General features: G+C 41.1%; 1 protein-coding gene and 1 long non-coding RNA gene across 2 annotated transcripts in view; both read right to left on the bottom strand.

Annotated features, from left to right (window-relative positions):
- Positions 1-4,477: 4,477 nt before the first annotated feature.
- The window catches only part of LOC124272954, a 56,832-nt gene continuing 40,280 nt past the window's right edge, over positions 4,478-21,029 (bottom strand). The window contains exons 10-12 of the mRNA XM_046708196.1: positions 20,899-20,959; positions 20,517-20,555; positions 4,478-5,233 (exon numbers count right to left, since the gene is read on the bottom strand). Coding sequence (XP_046564152.1) covers positions 4,545-5,233; positions 20,517-20,555; positions 20,899-20,959 — 789 coding nt within the window. The 3' untranslated portion in view covers positions 4,478-4,544. The remainder of the gene's footprint in view (positions 5,234-20,516; positions 20,556-20,898; positions 20,960-21,029) is intronic.
- On the bottom strand, positions 18,740-20,503 carry LOC124272955. The gene is made up of 3 exons (XR_006897502.1): positions 19,565-20,503; positions 19,137-19,201; positions 18,740-18,817 (listed from the first exon to the last, which is right to left on the bottom strand). It is a non-coding gene; the product is annotated as an uncharacterized LOC124272955 (long non-coding RNA).

Below are 21,029 nucleotides of genomic sequence, written 5' to 3'. Positions count from 1 at the left end.
ATGCCAATAATGGTTGTCACCCCCCTCCCCACCCCAAGCCCATACCCCCACCCCACACCCCCTCTCCAATAAAAAAAATTGAAGGGGGTGACAACCATTATTGGCATGAGTATATTATTCCGAACAAGTTGCTTATAATTTGACATGTTAGGTCATTTATGAAAATAATCACTGATAAAAGAAGAACGTTCATACGCCAATGTTTTACATAATCTAAATAAATAATGGAATTCGTCGCCAATTTCTTGAGAATTACTCAATCTACAAAATCTCTCTTCACGAGGAATGTTCGACCAGCGACCCTTTTCTAATGGCAATTTGCGATTACTTGTTCTAAAATATAGTAAAGGTTTATAAATGTTATCTGTGAGTAATAAATGCTTTTCCAAAACAGGGTGAATCTTTAATAATGGAATAGTAGAAACCTTTAGGACATAATAGTTCTCCCGGGAAATCCGAAATATACATTTTAGCCTCCCCGGGACATCTGAAAAATATATTTGAGCCTTCCCGGTACGACACCGTCCCGGTTCTCTCCATTAGCTGAAAGATTACTTGCGCGTTGACACTGTTGTTTTATTTAAGCACTATTGTTTTAGATATAAAGGTGCCAGTATTTAGGCATGTTATCGAGCACTGAACCAAGTTTGAAAACGAAAGTTCCGCCCCGAAGGAAACGGTTCAAGAAGGGAGAACAGATGCGATTTGTATTTTGTGTAATGTTTTAATAACAACGTTCCAGATATATGAAGGTCTGTAGGTACATCAATCTGGACGAGACAATCATCCAGTCTCTGATATCATCCGCATCTATCTACGCAACTGGGATACGCTGACTTGAATCATTTACATGTTAGCGAGCACGAGCAACTTAGGGAGGAAGCAGATGGAATTTCAGACGGAATCAAAGATAAGAGCAGAACTAGCACTTACGGGCTTCCCGGGGGAAAATGAATAAATGTGAAGTAGCGAAATATAAAGATAAAACTACAATTTAAAACAAGTAGCGTTAGTGGCCTCTTTCAGCAGGGACAGGTTTCTGAGGACCAGTTTTAACACGGATTTGTATGAGGTAATTCAGCAAGTGTTATAGTGTAGGCCCTAAACCTTTGACAACAAAACAAATATATACTTTCGAAATCCTTTCGAGCCCACTGTGAGGTTAACAAAAGAGGGGTCAATTCATATTTCCAGCGTAACAATATTACCACTAAGAATATGTCACGACTTCTCAGTTTAATGTTAGAGAAACGATATGAACGGCATCGTGAAGTGGCGGTAAAATCCGTAAACTAAAGACCGGCTGTGGCAGCCATAGTCTGTGTTGATCCCTACAAGCGATTTTGATATTGACTTGTAGGAACACAAATCTAAGCACTGCCCGATAGTATATTTTTCTGACGAATCCCGATCCAAATCTTCAACTTTATATGATTCAGCAAAGTTCTTGAGTCATTATCTAACGACAACTGCTACCGATCCTTGTGACATATGCCTTCAAATATGAGTATATTCTAAATGTGTATGTATACTCTTAAAAACTCTTTTTTTAGAATTTTAGGAAAGTATTTGACACAAACTAATCCATGCTGAATCCCAACACGTGGGAGAATGGTTGCCGACGACAAAAAGTTTGACAAAAGAAACGTTGAACAAAAACGTAACGTTACACTGACGTATGTAGTGAATCGCTAAAACACACCCTACATGAAATGCACGTGCATCACAAAATTGTGTTTCACCATGAGCTGAGGCCTATGACTTTAAAAAGCCACATCAATGGTACTCCACATGCATTGCTTAAGCCACTATAGACGACAAGAAAATGAAAAGATTACTGTCCCCATCCCGATCACCATCAAGAATTGTTGACCTGGCATATCTATCGCATATCCTGGCACGTCGCTTGCAACGTTTTCTGTCATCATCGAATCCGAGGCAAAACCTATATTCGTCTGTAAACATGGCGTAATGCTTTGGCGCAAACCCATCCCAGGTGTTGCCTCGTCTGTTCCAAAGTTTGCCGTCAGTATTCGGCTAACCCATTCCATAGGCAGTAGATGTTGAAAACGGTAAATGTTGAAAATCACCTTGTACAGAATTTTCTATTGATAACCATCTGTTGGGTTCACGTGTATCACGCAATGTGAAATTATGAAAATCTATTGCCCTAAAAGAGAAATGTTAAATTCTTTCATATAATTAGGCGGTAAGTAATTGACCCATTGGCTGAGTGAGTTTAGTTTTACGCTGCTTTTAGCAATATTCCAGCAATATCACAGCGAGGGACACACAAAATGGGCTTCAAACATTGTGCCCATTATCTTAAAGTGAAATCGCTGCACCTTATCACGACATCTGTCAGTAAAACTCCTAGTCAGTATTGACAAACACTACATAAACCCCTGAAGATCCGGGTTAGAATTGATCTTCAGTAACCCATGCTTGTAAAAAGGCGACTAACGGGATCGGATGGTCAGACTTGCTGTTGTTGACACGTCATTGTATCCATAGATCGATGCTCATGCTGTTGATCACTTGATTGTCTTGTACAGGTTCGATTATTTACAAACCGCCGTTATTTGGCTGGAATATTGCAAAGGGCGCAATAAAACTAAACTCACTCAAACACTTTCTAGATGTAATCACCAACTTACTAATCACTGCTCATGCTATCGATCACTGGTTTACAGGACCAGGATTATTTACAAGATCCTGTTTAATAGATGGAATATTCCTTACTGTCGTGAAAACACCATTCACTCACTCACACAATACTGAAACTAGAAACTAGAATACAAATAATGAAAGCAATAATTTAAAAGCACTTTATTTTTGCCTTCATTATTACAAATTATATCTACTGTCAGAGGACAACAAACTGTGTCATAACATGAGTTGCTCAAGAAATATACATAAAAGTGTCAATACTAGATTTAAAGCTTTTGTGATATACAGGCAAGTGAAGCGAAATATACAGCCATGTTATCAGTTTATCAACGTTTATTAGTTTTGAGTTCTCAACGCTACAAAGCCTGTCATTCATAAAACAATACAATGTGTCATATTTTAAGCAGCAAACACGGAAATATGATAATGTTTCTAATAATGTTTGGGTACAAAATATGTGTAGAATAAAACAAGTGAACGGGGACAAAGAAAACTGTAATTTGAAACATTTTTTTTCCAGCCTTGTGATCTCAGCACAATAAAATCTTTATAAAACAACATAATGTGACATATTGTAAGCTGCAACAACTTGGATATGGTCATCAAACTAATAATGGTCAACTGACTGACTGACTGAGTTTAGTTTTACGCCGCTTTTAGCAATATTCCAGCAATATCACGGCGGGGGACACCAGAAATGGGCTTAACACATTGTGCCCATGTGGGGAATCGAACCCGGGCCTTCGGCGTGACGAGCCAACGCTTTAACCACTAGGCTACCCCACCGCCCCTAATAATGGTTGAGTGTTTAAATCATTTGTAACATGAACTGAAATAGAATAATGAAAACTGTAATTTCAAACAATTGTCATTCTTGTGCTCCCAACACTACACAGCTTTTCCTTCATAAAACAGCAAAGGGTGTCATGTTATACCCTGCAACCAAATATATTTGACCATGAAACATTTAACGTGTGGGTTCATAACATTTCTAACGTAAAGACAAGTGAAGTGAAAAAAAACCCTTTTATTTGAACAAACTATTGTCAGGATTGAATTCTCAGTAGTACAAAGTCTATCCTTCCAAAAACAACATACATGCAGTGTCATATTTTAAGCTGCAACAACAAAAATATGATCATAAAGCTATTACTGCGTGGATTCAAAACATATGTAACATATAAAAGAAGGAAGTGAAATAAAGAAAACTGTATTTAGTCTAGTGCTCTCACTACAAAGCCCGTCATTCATCAGAAAACACAATAATGTGGCTTACCCGATGGAACAACACGAATATGATCATAAAACAATTAACTTGAGGATTCAAAACATTTATAATACACAGAAGAGTGAAGTGAAATAGAAAACATTGCTATTTGAAACATTTTGTGTAAAACCTGACTTCACTTATATTCATCACATCAGATTTCAAAACATTACACAATGTCGCTTAATGGTGGTAGTTATATCAGTTATTTCAACATGAAGATACTGATGTGGTATTTCTTTGTAACTGTAGCTTTGTCTCCCTATTGGTGGTGGTTATATCAGTTATTTCAACAAAGATACTGATGTGGTATTTCTAACGTTTGTAGACATTTTACAATCACCTCGTAGCAAAACATTTTAGCAAACTTCGCTACTTTTTGTAAACATGAAACAGGAATCAAACCCGGACCCTTCGGCGGTACGAGTCTGGACCAGACCAACAGCATTCGCTGAGTAACGACAAGATAGTCGCCTTTTTATGGCAAGCACATGGGTTGCTGAAGACTTATTCTACCCCGGATTTTCACGGGTCCGTTATTGAAACAGCTGGTATAAATCTCTCTGTTACACTGTAACGTCACACAGTCTCACGTCTTGTGTGTTTTCTATGTCAGCGCATCGTGAATCAGAGACTTCTTTGTGTCAGTGATGTCGATGTCCTCACCGTTGACCAGCTTCATGTTGACAGTGACGCGTTCTGGCAACGGCGAAACACCAAACATGGGGTACAGGTCTTCCGTGAACATCTCGTCAAACTTGGCTAAAACAATCTCTCTGTTCAAGTCGAGAAATGCGAGTCTTCCCCTCGCCACATCCAGCACAAGGCCATAGTGGAAGGTGGCCTGTGTGCCGGGAGTGCGGGACATGGTGTTCTGCTGACACTCGCCCTGCTTACCCTGCCTGTACACCGTGGTACAGATACTTCCCAGGTGTCCGACACAGCTCTCTACACAGACACACCAGGAGCGACGCTGATTAGAAACCCACAGCCCCCTGTCCACCTGTCCTGCCTCACTCACCCCCATCTCCAGTACAGGCCAATACCACATTTCCCTCACCACCTGCACCATGTTGAGTGTCTCCCAGTATCTAGGTGTGCTGTATACTGGGGTGAGGGTGGAGTGGGGTGGAGGAAGGGGGATGGGGGTGGAAGAACAGGTCCCCCAATACCTCTGTAACCTGTGCCTCTCCTGATATGACGGTGTGTGGGACGGTGAGTTGATCAACTCACCGTCTTTAGTTATGTGGCACCACATTGTGTTTGCTCGTGCGGCGTCCAGATGTAGTTTAGGACCTGAAAATACAGATTGAGTTTGTTGTGAGACGAGTTTATGATGATTATCTGTAAACAGCTGAATCTTCCTATGTGATTATCTGTAAACAGCTGAATCTCCCTATGTGAGTATCAGTGAACAGCTGAATCTTCCTATGTGATTATCTGTAAACAGCTGAATCTCCCTATGTGATTATCTGTAAACAGCTGAATCTCCCTATGTGAGTATCAGTGAACAGCTGAATCTTCCTATGTGAGTATCTGTAAACAGCTGAATCTTCCTATGTGATTATCTGTAAACAGCTGAATCTTCCTATGTGAGTATATGTAAACAGCTGAATCTTCCTATGTGAGTATCTGTAAACAGCTGAATCTCCTTATGTGAGTATCTGTAAACAGATGAATCTTCCTATGTGATTATCTGTAAACAGCTGAATCTTCCTATGTGATTATCTGTAAACAGCTGAATCTCCCTATTTGAGTATCTGTAAACAGCTGAATCTCCCTATGTGAGTATCAGTGAACAGCTGAATCTTCCTATGTGATTATCTGTAAACAGCTGAATCTCCCTATGTGAGTATCAGTGAACAGCTGAATCTTCCTATGTGATTATCTGTAAACAGCTGAATCTCCCTATGTGATTATCAGTGAACAGCTGAATCTTCCTATGTGATTATCTGTAAACAGCTGAATCTCCCTATGTGAGTATCTGTAAACAGCTGAATCTCCCTATGTGAGTATCTGTAAACAGCTGAATCTCCCTATGTGAGTATCTGTAAACAGCTGAATCTCCCTATGTGAGTATCTGTAAACAGCTGAATCTCCCTATGTGAGTATATGTAAACAGCTGAATCTCCCTATGATGATCTGTATCTGTGATTATCTGTAAACAGCTGAATCTCCCTATGTGATTATCTGTAAACAGCTGAATCTCCCTATGTGATTATCTGTAAACAGCTGAATCTCCCTATGTGATTATCAGTGAACAGCTGAATCTCCCTATGTGATTATCTGTAAACAGCTGAATCTCCCTATGTGATTATCAGTGAACAGCTGAATCTTCCTATGTGATTATCTGTAAACAGCTGAATCTCCCTATGTGAGTATCAGTGAACAGCTGAATCTTCCTATGTGATTATCTGTAAACAGCTGAATCTCCCTATGTGATTATCAGTGAACAGCTGAATCTTCCTATGTGATTATCTGTAAACAGCTGAATCTCCCTATGTGAGTATCTGTAAACAGCTGAATCTCCCTATGTGAGTATCTGTAAACAGCTGAATCTCCCTATGTGAGTATCTGTAAACAGCTGAATCTCCCTATGTGAGTATCTGTAAACAGCTGAATCTCCCTATGTGAGTATCTGTAAACAGCTGAATCTCCCTATATGAGTATCTGTAAACAGCTGAATCTCCCTATGTGAGTATCTGTAAACAGCTGAATCTCCCTATGTGAGTATCTGTAAACAGCTGAATCTCCCTATGTGAGTATCAGTGAACAGCTGAATCTTCCTATGTGATTATCTGTAAACAGCTGAATCTCCCTATGTGAGTATCAGTGAACAGCTGAATCTTCCTATGTGAGTATCTGTAAACAGCTGAATCTCCCTATGTGAGTATCTGTAAACAGCTGAATCTCCCTATGTGAGTATCTGTAAACAGCTGAATCTCCCTTTGTGAGTATCTGTAAACAGCTGAATCTCCCTATGTGAGTATCTGTAAACAGCTGAATCTCCCTATGTGAGTATATGTAAACAGCTGAATCTCCCTATGTGAGTATCTGTAAACAGCTGAATCTCCCTATGTGAGTATCTGTAAACAGCTGAATCTCCCTATGTGAGTATCTGTAAACAGCTGAATCTCCCTATGTGAGTATCAGTGAACAGCTGAATCTCCCTATGTGATTATCTGTAAACAGCTGAATCTTCCAATGTGATTATCTGTAAACAGCTGAATCTCCCTATGTGAGTATCTGTAAACAGCTGAATCTCCCTATGTGATTATCTGTAAACAGCTGAATCTCCCTATGTGAGTATATGTAAACAGCTGAATCTCCCTATGTGAGTATATGTAAACAGCTGAATCTCCCTATGTGATTATCTGTAAACAGCTGAATCTTCCAATGTGATTATCTGTAAACAGCTGAATCTCCCTATGTGAGTATCTGTAAACAGCTGAATCTCCCTATGTGAGTATCTGTAAACAGCTGAATCTCCCTATGTGAGTATCAGTGAACAGCGCGCTGAATGTGCGACTGTGAGTTTCTCCAGTTGCCAACTTGGTGATTACTGCCACCAAGGACGTATATACGTCTTTGCTGTAACACATAACGGAATAAATGTACTGTAAAACTATTTGTATGTGAATTCTAAATGTATTTCAAACAAAGTTACGTGATTTAATAAACAAATAAATACTGAATACAACAATTTTGACAAATGTCTGTTCCGCCTTGCGATGTGATGTTGAAGACAGACGTCGAGGCGCTTCGTCAAAATATACAGACATATTTACATAAATCACGATTAAAGTAATAGTGTGGGAATTCTGAACTTCTCTAGTGCAATATGGAATACAATAAAACAGAAAACAAAGTCAAGTGAAGACATTTTGACATCTGTAACAGACAACAGACAACATATGAACGGGCAGCTTCTATGTCCGCTTGAATCACTTTCACAGATACAGCGTCACGCTGGGCGGAGAGGCTGGTCTGTGTACTGGTACTCCAAGTTTGTCTTCTTCATGGACCTTTTGAGGGGCGGTGGGGTGGCCTAGTGGTTAAAGCGTTCTCTCGTCACGCTGAAGACCCAAGTTCGAATGCACACATGGGTACAATGTGTGAAGCCCATTTCTGGTGTCCCCCGCCGAGATATTGGTGGAATAGTGCTAAAAACGGCGTAAAACTAAACTCACTCACTCATGGACTCATGTAAAATATCAGTTTCGAAGAAATAGCACTTCGCTAAAACGTACTGTTGATTTCTGCTGTCAAATGATAGTTTCTACAATCCTAAACAATGAATAGGAGCCTGCATACACCGATATACCGTTCAAACAATATGTAGGTGAAGTTTTGCTGATGATTACACATAAATACGTTCACTAACGCATGAAAAGCCTTTGAACTAATTTATTTCTACATTCGTTATCAGGGTTGTTTGTCTATATATCGCCGCTGGCATGTTAGAAAACACACCGACAGTTTGATTGTACAATACCAAATGACTATCAATTCCCTTCATTTAACCGATGTCTGAGATGATGTTTTGAGGGAAAAAAAGGTTTTGTTTTGTTTTGTTTGTTTTTAAAAAAAAAGAAGTAAAGTAACAACTGTGCAAGGTCATATTTATGTTATTTAATCGCTATTCGGCTGACTGACTAATTGATCTGAGATTTTTGGTTCGTAATCATATTTAGTGGACACTCGGCCCATTTATACGTACACGAGGTACGAAAACTCAGAGCAGATATAATATGTGACAGTGAGAGAGGCAAACAACGACCTGAGGGATTGTGGTTTGTCGATTTCACAAATATAAAACGAATATAATCGATCGTTGACAGGGTCACAGTCACGTGACGGCAGGCAGAGAGATTTCCACGATTCATTTCGCATTTTCTGTTACTAGGCACACATGTATGTTGGCTGTCACTGCTCTGAACGAGAAAATGAATACTTACCACAGATTTGTTGATTCTACCGGAAGATATAGAGCTGATAAGCTCCAGCAGAAATTTTGGGATAAAGCACAGACGGCCAACAAGTGTAGCAAAAGGCAACGATTGGGAAGTGGAAGGACCAGAAAGTCTGTTAATAAATTTACTGATGTTTTGTGTGCTGTTCTTCAGACGTTTGTAGTTAGTGAGTTAATATTTAACGTTACATCGGCAATATTTCAGTCATATCGTGACGAGAACAAATGTTGACGTTGGTAAAGAATATATGTTTATGATAAAAAACCTGTCGTCAAAGGAGAGTAAAGCTACTAGATTATCACAGTTAGAATTACCAGAAGTTTGTAAACAACTAGTGAAACTCTGCCCTTTTGTATGGTCACCGAATTGAATTGGCTGATTAGGCGAACCATTGTCCAGGGAAAGGTTTGAACTGGTTGTCGCCTGGATGAGTTGGCTCGGAGGGGGTAGTTTGGGATTTGTAGCCAAGTGAAATGCCTTGTAACGGCCTCTAAAACCCCGTGGGTTATGGTTGAGAGCGTTTATTATGAACGACGGGGAAGCGTTGGCGTGGCAGTCCAAGCTTCTCAGTGTTTACGCCAGTAAGTGTTTACAATATAGATACACTTTATGGATAACAACTTCTTTATTTCGTGAGTGCGACGTTTCGATACAAATTCTTTAATCGTTCTCATTCCTATTTGACAATGATACAATAATCTGCATCGAAACGTCGCAGTTAGGAAATAAAGAAGTTGTATCCATAATTAGGGCTCCTTGCAGGAGACCTATTGTAATCGTTCGGATTATTATTATTATTATTTATTATTCCGCCGATTTTAGTACCAAACATAACTCCTAAACCAATGCCCCGAATCGCTTACAAAAAATCACACAGATGCGCACCTAGGTGTAGATATTCCCCTGAAAAATATCTAGGCTCTTGGCTCAATAGCAAAGGGGAAATAATTCAAAATTAATTCCAAAACTTCAACGTTTGACAGCAAATATCTCAATAACTAATTGTTCCAACACTTCCAAATTTCGTGTACAGATGCACAATCGAATTCCCAACAATTTTGCCTGGACGGGCCAAGTCGTTAAAACGTACCGTTTGGCAGTTATTTTTGTTTTCAGTTTTTGGCCATGTATTTCAGCACTTTTCTGAGTAGTTTGCTCCCAAAATGTGCACATTCTGCCAGTATGGTAGATGATGTCCTGGTGATTCCAGAACAATAATTGTTTTGAATGTAGACCCAAGAACAACTGAGATACAGACTTTTAAAGAGAGAACTATTTCTTCTCCGGACCTACTTAAAAGGTACATGACCCCGGCTGTATTTGGAAGATCCGCTCGCCTGTCAAAACACGTGTTCTGGCTCCGTTTTGGACGATGATATCTGGCCCTCAGATACAATAGATAGAAAGTAAAGCCAAGGAGACCTCATCGTTGCCTGCAACTTTATTTTTGTTCTACATGTATATTATACTTCCACACTTCTAAACTTCCATTCAAAGTAGATTTGTAAGTACCCAAATGGCAATGCCCTTTGCATCCTGATTTAAGGTAACATCTCCCCAGTACATATTTCTATGAGAGTTCTTGCTGCGAAACCCACAATGATTCCCATCTATCTTAATTCCTTTGTTTATACTTCATGCTTCACGTGTTTACGTCAATCAAAGTGTAGTTAGCTGGCTTCCCCATGCTATTGCAATCCTAATTCCCATTGTACTGTAGAAACACTAACCCACACTTGTTAATTATATGCCTCTCAATCTCTATTCTGTTAACTCATTGTTCTTTCTCACTGGACACAATGACGCACCTAACACTACAAACACCCCTAAGCCCACTAAATAACATCCACAACTTTCCAAATATTTTTTTAATTATAGGATATTTATATAGCGCACTTATCCATGTATCTAGTACAAGCTCAAGGCGCTGACATGTTTTTTTTCTCAGGTAGATTTCTGATCAAAACAGACCTTCTAGGTTGCATATAGTCTCACATAACCAACTAGTGCTAACATAAAAAAACAATCTGAAGAACAAAAAAACAACAAAAACAAAAAGAACAAAAAAAACAACAACAAACAATACAAATACCAACAAAACCATCCCGTGGAAGACTATGTATACGAGGAGGAACCTTCTCATCTGATGATTATGTATACGAGGAGGAACCTTCTCAGCTGGTGATTATGTATACGAGGAGGAACCTTCTCACCTGGTGATTATGTATACGAGGAGGAACCTTCTCACCTGTTGATTATGTATACGAAGAGGAACCTTCTCAGCTGGTGATTATGTATACCAGGAAGAACCTTCTCAGCTGGTGATTATGTATACGAAGAGGAACCTTCTCACCTGGTGATTATGTATACGAGGAGGAACCTTCTCACCTGGTGATTATGTATACCAGGAAGAACCTTCTCAGCTGGTGATTATGTATACCAGGAGGAACCTTCTCACCTGGTGATTATGTATACCAGGAGGAACCTTCTCACCTGGTGATTATGTATACGAAGAGGAACCTTCTCACCTGGTGATTATGTATACAAGGAGGAACCTTCTCACTTGGTGAATATGTATACGAAGAGGAACCTTCTCACCTGGTGATTATGTATATGAAGAGGAACCTTCTCACCTGGTGATTATGTATACCTGGAGGAACCTTCTCACCTGGTGATTATGTATACCAGGAGGAACCTTCTCAGCTGGTGATTATGTATACGAGGAGGAACCTTCTCAGCTGGTGATTATGTATACGAGGAGGAACCTTCTCACCTGTTGATTATGTATACGAAGAGGAACCTTCTCAGCTGGTGATTATGTATACCAGGAAGAACCTTCTCAGCTGGTGATTATGTATACAAAGAGGAACCTTCTCACCTGGTGATTATGTATACGAGGAGGAACCTTCTCACCTGGTGATTATGTATACGAAGAGGAACCTTCTCACCTGGTGATTATGTATACCAGGAGGAACCTTCTCACCTGGTGATTATGTATACCAGGAGGAACCTTCTCACCTGGTGATTATGTATACGAAGAGGAACCTTCTAACCTGGTGATTATGTATACCAGGAGGAACCTTCTCACCTGGTGATTATGTATACGAAGAGGAACCTTCTCACCTGGTGATTATGTATACAAGGAGGAACCTTCTCACTTGGTGAATATGTATACGAAGAGGAACCTTCTCACCTGGTGATTATGTATATGAAGAGGAACCTTCTCACCTGGTGATTATGTATACCTGGAGGAACCTTCTCACCTGGTGATTATGTATACCAGGAGGAACCTTCTCACCTGGTGACTATGTATACGAAGAGGAACCTTCTCACCTGGTGATTATGTATACCAGGAGGAACCTTCTCACCTGGTGACTATGTATACGAAGAGGAACCTTCTCAGCTGGTGATTATGTATACCAGGAGGAACCTTCTCACCTGGTGATTATGTATACGAAGAGGAACCTTCTCAGCTGGGGATTATGTATACCAGGAGGAACCTTCTCACCTGGTGATTATGTATACGAAGAGGAACCTTCTCAGCTGGTGATTATGTATACCAGGAGGAACCTTCTCACCTGGTGATTATGTATACGAGGAGGAACCTTCTCACCTGGTGATTATGTGTACGAAGAGGAACCTTCTCAGCTGGGGATTATGTATACCAGGAGGAACCTTCTCACCTGGTGATTATGTATACCAGGAGGAACCTCACCTGGTGATTATGTATACCAGGAGGAACCTTCTCACCTGGTGATTATGTATACGAGGAGGAACCTTCTCACCTGGTGATTATGTATACCAGGAGGAACCTTCTCACCTGGTGATTATGTATACGAAGAGGAACCTTCTCAGCTGGTGATTATGTATACGAAGAGGAACCTTCTCAGATGGTGATTATGTATACGAAGAGGAACCTTCTCACATGGTGTTTATGTATATGAAGAGGAACCTTTTCACCTGCCGATTATGTATACGAAGAGGAACCTTCTCACCTGGTGATTATGTATACGACGAGGAACCTTCTCACCTGATGATTATGTATACGAGGAGGAACCTTCTCAGCTGGTGATTATGTATACGAGGGGAGACCTTTCCATACCTGAAGACTATGTATGCGAGCACGAACCTTCTCACCTGGTGATTATGTATACGAAGAGGAACCTTCTCACCTGGTGATTATGTATACAAAGAGGAACCTTCTCACCTGGTGATTATGTATACGAGGAGGAACCCTCTCACCTGATGATTATGTATACGAAGAGGAACCTTCTCACCTGGTGATTATGTATACGAAGAGGAACCTTCTCACCTGGGGATTATGTATACCAGGAGGAACCTTCTCACCTGGTCATTATGTATACGAAGAGGAACCTTCTAAGCTGGTGATTATGTATACGAAGAGGAACCTTCTCAGCTGGTGATTATGTACACGAAGAGGAACCTTCTCACCTGGTGATTATGTATACGAAGAGGAACCTTCTCACCTGGTGATTATGTATACGAAGAGGAACCTTCTCAGCTGGTGATTATGTATACGAAGAGGAACCTTCTCAGCTGGTGATTATGTATACGAAGAGGAACCTTCTCACCTGGTGATTATGTATACGAGGAGGAACCTTCTCACCTGATGATTATGCATACGAGGAGGAACCTTCTCAGCTGGTGATTATGTATACGAGGGGAGACCTTCCCATAGCTGAAGACTATGTATGCGAGCAATCTAACCTTCTCACCTGGGATTATGTATACGAGCCGCTTAACCTTCTCAGCTGGTGATTATGTATACGAAGAGGAACCTTCTCACCTGGTGATTATGTATACCAGGAGGAACCTTCTCACCTGGTGATTATGTATACGAAGAGGAACCTTCTCACCTGGTGATTATGTATACGAAGAGGAACCTTCTCAGCTGGTTATTATGTACACGAAGAGGAACCTTCTCACCTGGTGATTATGTATACAAAGAGGAACCTTCTCAGCTGGGGATTATGTATACCAGGAGGAACCTTCTCACCTGGTGATTATGTATACGAAGAGGAACCTTCTCAGCTGGTGATTATGTATACCAGGAGGAACCTTCTCACCTGGTGATTATGTATACGAGGAGGAACCTTCTCACCTGGTGATTATGTATACGAAGAGGAACCTTCTCAGCTGGGGATTATGTATACCAGGAGGAACCTTCTCACCTGGTGATTATGTATACCAGGAGGAACCTCACCTGGTGATTATGTATACCAGGAGGAACCTTCTCACCTGGTGATTATGTATACGAGGAGGAACCTTCTCACCTGGTGATTATGTATACCAGGAGGAACCTTCTCACCTGGTGATTATGTATACGAAGAGGAACCTTCTCAGCTGGTGATTATGTATACGAAGAGGAACCTTCTCAGATGGTGATTATGTATACGAAGAGGAACCTTCTCACATGGTGATTATGTATATGAAGAGGAACCTTTTCACCTGCCGATTATGTATACGAAGAGGAACCTTCTCACCTGGTGATTATGTATACGACGAGGAACCTTCTCACCTGATGATTATGTATACGAGGAGGAACCTTCTCAGCTGGTGATTATGTATACGAGGGGAGACCTTTCCATACCTGAAGACTATGTATGCGAGCACGAACCTTCTCAGCTGGTGATTATGTATACGAAGAGGAACCTTCTCACCTGGTGATTATGTATACGAAGAGGAACCTTCTCACCTGGTGATTATGTATACGAGGAGGAACCCTCTCACCTGATGATTATGTATACGAAGAGGAACCTTCTCACCTGGTGATTATGTATACGAAGAGGAACCTTCTCACCTGGTGATTATGTATACCAGGAGGAACCTTCTCACCTGGTCATTATGTATACGAAGAGGAACCTTCTAAGCTGGTGATTATGTATACGAAGAGGAACCTTCTCAGCTGGTGATTATGTACACGAAGAGGAACCTTCTCACCTGGTGATTATGTATACGAAGAGGAACCTTCTCAGCTGGTGATTATGTATACGAAGAGGAACCTTCTCAGCTGGTGATTATGTATACGAAGAGGAACCTTCTCAGCTGGTGATTATGTATACGAAGAGGAACCTTCTCACCTGGTGATTATGTATACGAGGAGGAACCTTCTCACCTGATGATTATGCATACGAGGAGGAACCTTCTCAGCTGGTGATTATGTATACGAGGGGAGACCTTCCCATAGCTGAAGACTATGTATGCGAGCACGAACCTTCTCACCTGGTGACTATGTATACGAAGAGGAACCTTCTCAGCTGGTGATTATGTATACCAGGAGGAACCTTCTCACCTGGTGATTATGTATACGAAGAGGAACCTTCTCAGCTGGGGATTATGTATACCAGGAGGAACCTTCTCACCTGGTGATTATGTATACGAAGAGGAACCTTCTCAGCTGGTGATTATGTATACCAGGAGGAACCTTCTCACCTGGTGATTATGTATACGAGGAGGAACCTTCTCACCTGGTGATTATGTGTACGAAGAGGAACCTTCTCAGCTGGGGATTATGTATACCAGGAGGAACCTTCTCACCTGGTGATTATGTATACCAGGAGGAACCTCACCTGGTGATTATGTATACCAGGAGGAACCTTCTCACCTGGTGATTATGTATACGAGGAGGAACCTTCACCTGGTGATTATGTATACCAGGAGGAACCTTCCTCACCTGGTGATTATGTATACGAAGAGGAACCTTCTCAGCTGGTGATTATGTATACGAAGAGGAACCTTCTCAGATGGTGATTATGTATACGAAGAGGAACCTTCTCACATGGTGTTTATGTATATGAAGAGGAACCTTTTCACCTGCCGATTATGTATACGAAGAGGAACCTTCTCACCTGGTGATTATGTATACGACGAGGAACCTTCTCACCTGATGATTATGTATACGAGGAGGAACCTTCTCAGCTGGTGATTATGTATACGAGGAGACCTTCCATACCTGAAGACTATGTATGCGAGCACGAACCTTCTCACCTGGTGATTATGTATACGAAGAGGAACCTTCTCACCTGGTGATTATGTATACAAAGAGGAACCTTCTCACCTGGTGATTATGTATACGAGGAGGAACCCTCACCTGATGATTATGTATACGAAGAGGAACCTTCTCACCTGGTGATTATGTATACGAAGAGGAACCTTCTCACCTGGGGATTATGTATACCAGGAGGAACCTTCTCACCTGGTCATTATGTATACGAAGAGGAACCTTCTAAGCTGGTGATTATGTATACGAAGAGGAACCTTCTCAGCTGGTGATTATGTACACGAAGAGGAACCTTCACCTGGTGATTATGTATACGAAGAGGAACCTTCTCACCTGGTGATTATGTATATGAAGAGGAACCTTCTCAGCTGGTGATTATGTATACGAAGAGGAACCTTCTCAGCTGGTGATTATGTATACGAAGAGGAACCTTCTCACCTGGTGATTATGTATACGAGGAGGAACCTTCTCACCTGATGATTATGCATACGAGGAGGAACCTTCTCAGCTGGTGATTATGTATACGAGGGGAGACCTTCCCATAGCTGAAGACTATGTATGCGAGCACGAACCTTCTCACCTGGGGATTATGTATACGAAGAGGAACCTTCTCAGCTGGTGATTATGTATACGAAGAGGAACCTTCTCACCTGGTGATTATGTATACCAGGAGGAACCTTCTCACCTGGTGATTATGTATACGAAGAGGAACCTTCTCACCTGGTGATTATGTATACGAAGAGGAACCTTCTCAGCTGGTTATTATGTACACGAAGAGGAACCTTCTCACCTGGTGATTATGTATACAAAGAGGAACCTTCTCAGCTGGGGATTATGTATACCAGGAGGAACCTTCTCACCTGGTGATTATGTATACGAAGAGGAACCTTCTCAGCTGGTGATTATGTATACCAGGAGGAACCTTCTCACCTGGTGATTATGTATACGAGGAGGAACCTTCTCACCTGGTGATTATGTATACGAAGAGGAACCTTCTCAGCTGGGGATTATGTACACCAGGAGGAACCTTCTCACCTGGTGATTATGTATACCAGGAGGAACCTCACCTGGTGATTATGTATACCAGGAGGAACCTTCTCACCTGGTGATTATGTATACGAGGAGGAACCTTCACCTGGTGATTATGTATACCAGGAGGAACCTTCACCTGGTGATTATGTATACGAAGAGGAACCTTCTCAGCTGGTGATTATGTATACGAAGAGGAACCTTCTCAGATGGTGATTATGTATACGAAGAGGAACCTTCACATGGTGATTATGTATATGAAGAGGAACCTTTTCACCTGCCGATTATGCATACGAAGAGGAACCTTCTCACCTGGTGATTATGTATACGACGAGGAACCTTCACCTGATGATTATGTATACGAGGAGGAACCTTCAGCTGGTGATTATGTATACGAGGGGAGACCTTTCCATACCTGAAGACTATGTATGCGAGCACGAACCTTCTCAGCTGGTGATTATGTATACGAAGAGGAACCTTCTCACCTGGTGATTATGTATACGAAGAGGAACCTTCACCTGGTGATTATGTATACGAGGAGGAACCTCTCACCTGATGATTATGTATACGAAGAGGAACCTTCTCACCTGGTGATTATGTATACGAAGAGGAACCTTCACCTGGTGATTATGTATACCAGGAGTGAACCTTCTTCACCTGGTCATTATGTATACGAAGAGGAACCTTCTAAGCTGGTGATTATGTATACGAAGAGGAACCTTCTCAGCTGGTGATTATGTACACGAAGAGGAACCTTCTCACCTGGTGATTATGTATACGAAGAGGAACCTTCTCAGCTGGTGATTATGTATACGAAGAGGAACCTTCTCAGCTGGTGATTATGTATACGAAGAGGAACCTTCTCAGCTGGTGATTATGTATACGAAGAGGAACCTTCTCACCTGGTGATTATGTATACGAGGAGGAACCTTCTCACCTGATGATTATGCATACGAGGAGGAACCTTCTCAGCTGGTGATTATGTATACGAGGGGAGACCTTCCCATAGCTGAAGACTATGTATGCGAGCACGAACCTTCTCACCTGGGGATTATGTATACGAAGAGGAACCTTCTCAGCTGGTGATTATGTATACGAAGAGGAACCTTCTCACCTGGTGATTATGTATACCAGGAGGAACCTTCTCACCTGGTGATTATGTATACGAAGAGGAACCTTCTCACCTGGTGATTATGTATACGAAGAGGAACCTTCTCAGCTGGTTATTATGTACACGAAGAGGAACCTTCTCACCTGGTGATTATGTATACGAGGAGGAACCTTCTCAGCTGATGATTATGCATACGAGGAGGAACCTTCTCAGCTGGTGATTATGTATACGAGGGGAGACCTTCCCATACCTGAAGACTATGTATGCGAGCACGAACCTTCTCACCTGGTGATTATGTATACAAAGAGGAACCTTCTCACCTGGTGATTATGTATACGAAGAGGAACCTTCTCAGCTGGTGATTATGTATACGAGAAGGATCCTTCTCACCTGATGATTATGTATACGAGGAGGAACCTTCTCACCTGGTGATTATGTATACGAGGGGAGACCTTCCCATACCTGAAGACTATGTATGCGAGCACGAACCTTCCCATACCTGAAGACTATGTATGCGAGCACGAACCTTCTCACCTGGTGATTATGTACACGAAGAGGAACCTTCTCACCTGGTGATTATGTATACGAGGAGGAACCTTCTCACCTGATGATTATGTATACGAGGAGGGACCTTCTCACCTGATGATTATGTATACGAGGAGGAACCTTCTCAGCTGGTGATTATGTATATGAGGGGAGACCTTCCCATACCTGAAGACTATGTATGCGAGCACGAACCTTCTCACCTGGTGAATATGTATACGAAGAGGAACCTTCTCACCTGGTGATTATGTATACGAGGAGGAACCTTCTCACCTGATGATTATGTATACGAGGAGGAACCTTCTCAGCTGGTGATTATGTATACGAGGACGGACCTTCTCTTACCTGAAGACTGTGTATACGAAGAGGAACCTTCTCACCTGTTGATTATGTATACGAGGAGGAACCTTCTCACCTGATGATTATGTATACGAGGAGGAACTTTCTGAGCTGGTAATTATGTATACGAGGACGGACCTTCTCTTACCTGAAGACTGTGTATACGAAGAGGAACCTTCTCACCTGGAGATTATTTATTATTGTGATTATGTGTAAGATTATGTACACAAGCAGGAACCTTGTGTCACCTGAATATTATGTATGCGAGGAGGCACCTTCTCTCACCGGAGATTTTATATACGAGGAGGCACCTTTTCTCACCTAAAGATTATGTATACGAGACGGCACCTTCTCTCACCGGAAGATTATGTATACGAGGAGGCACCTTATCTCACCTGAAGATTATGTATAGGAGGAGGCACCTTATCTCACCTGAAGATTATGTACACAAGCAGGAACCTTGTGATACCCGAAGCTTATGTATATGAGCCGAGAGTTCTTACCCAAAGATAATGTACATAAGCAGAAACCTTGTGTCACCCGAAGTATATGTATATGAGTCGAGAGTTCTTACCTGAAGATATTGTACACAAGCAGGAACCTCGTGATACCCGGAGCTTATGTATATGAGCCGAGAGTTCTTACCTGAAGATAATGTTAATGAGCAAGAACCTTGTGTCACCCGAAGCTTATGTATATGAGTTGAGAGTTCTTACCTGAAGATAATGTACATGAGCAGGAACCTGACACATTACTGAGCGAATGCAGTGAACCTGTGTGTATTCACGTGCACTATGAACTGAACCTATGTGGATACATCAGAAACAACGGCAACTGTCTGAACTCAGCTCAAGTGAGTTCATTAGAAACAACACTAGCTGTATGAACAGAACCCACGGGGATGCATTAGAAACTACGCTTACTGCCCGAACAGAACCCATGTGGATGTATAAGAAACAATGTTATATGTATGAACTTAACCCACATGGATGCATCAGAAACAACACCAACCGTGTGAACCTATCTTAAGTGGATACATCAAACAACAGAACCCGTGCGGGTACATTGGAAATAACGCTGACTGCATGAACTGAACCCAAGTGGGTGCATCACAAACACCGGCGACTGTATGAACTGAGCTCAACTGGATGCATCGGCACATAGAAAGACGAACAGTTCTTTGTAATTGCCCTGTATAGAAAGCAGTAACAGGCCGAAAAATACCCCTAATCATCGTAAAGCGTATCTGTCAATCTACTGTTGTCGTAAACTCCCCTTCCTCATTTGTGGATGAATACGGAAAATAAAGGTTAGACGTTAGAAAAGAAGTTTTGAAGAACATTTTTGCTATGTAAAAGAAACAATTCCAGATGATTAGGTCCTAAGAGAGTTAAGATTTCGATCTTCCCTCTCGTGATCAACAACATAACAAATGGTGTCATGAATGAATCTTGAAGGTGAAATCCAAAATAAATGTGTTCTATCTGTTATAAAATATAAATATCTTTTTTAAAATGTTGGTTAAGTATATTTTGTATCACATAAGAAAAAAAGTGAACTTACACAAAACAGGAGTTCCCATAACGTAGACAAGTCGATCACCTAAAATAACAATTCAGGTATAAAATGATTCGCTCAGAAGTCATATCAAAACCATGCAGACATTTTAATATTCTATAGATGTAGAATCTCTCTCATAAACAAAAGCTGTCACAAGATTTTATTCGCGAAAGCTGAACAAAACATTTTCCAGACGAACATTATTTTGTAATATTACGAAATAGTACATTTAGCAGAAATAAAGAGTGGTTTCAAAGCATGTGCGATTTAATAGTTCCATACACGTGGACACAACCTACGAAATGTAATCTTTTTTTTCAATTAAATTTTTTTACCCTGACTTTTAACATTTTTCAAAATGATCTGTGTTCAATATTATACCAACCTTGCTCCATAGACAGAATAATTCCTTCATGGGCTATGGCTGCCTTGTCTTCTGCAATTATCTGTATGGCAATGGAAGTTAGATGTTAACTACAGAGTGCATACACATGAAATTGAGATGGGAAGAAAAAA

Source organism: Haliotis rubra, unplaced genomic scaffold, assembly GCF_003918875.1.
Source record: "Haliotis rubra isolate DU_JTF1 unplaced genomic scaffold, ASM391887v1 Scf1749, whole genome shotgun sequence".
In the NCBI taxonomy this organism is placed as follows: Eukaryota; Metazoa; Mollusca; class Gastropoda; order Lepetellida; family Haliotidae; genus Haliotis; species Haliotis rubra.
Note: the sequence above shows the minus strand (reverse complement) of the source record. Positions and strands in the feature narration are given on the sequence as shown.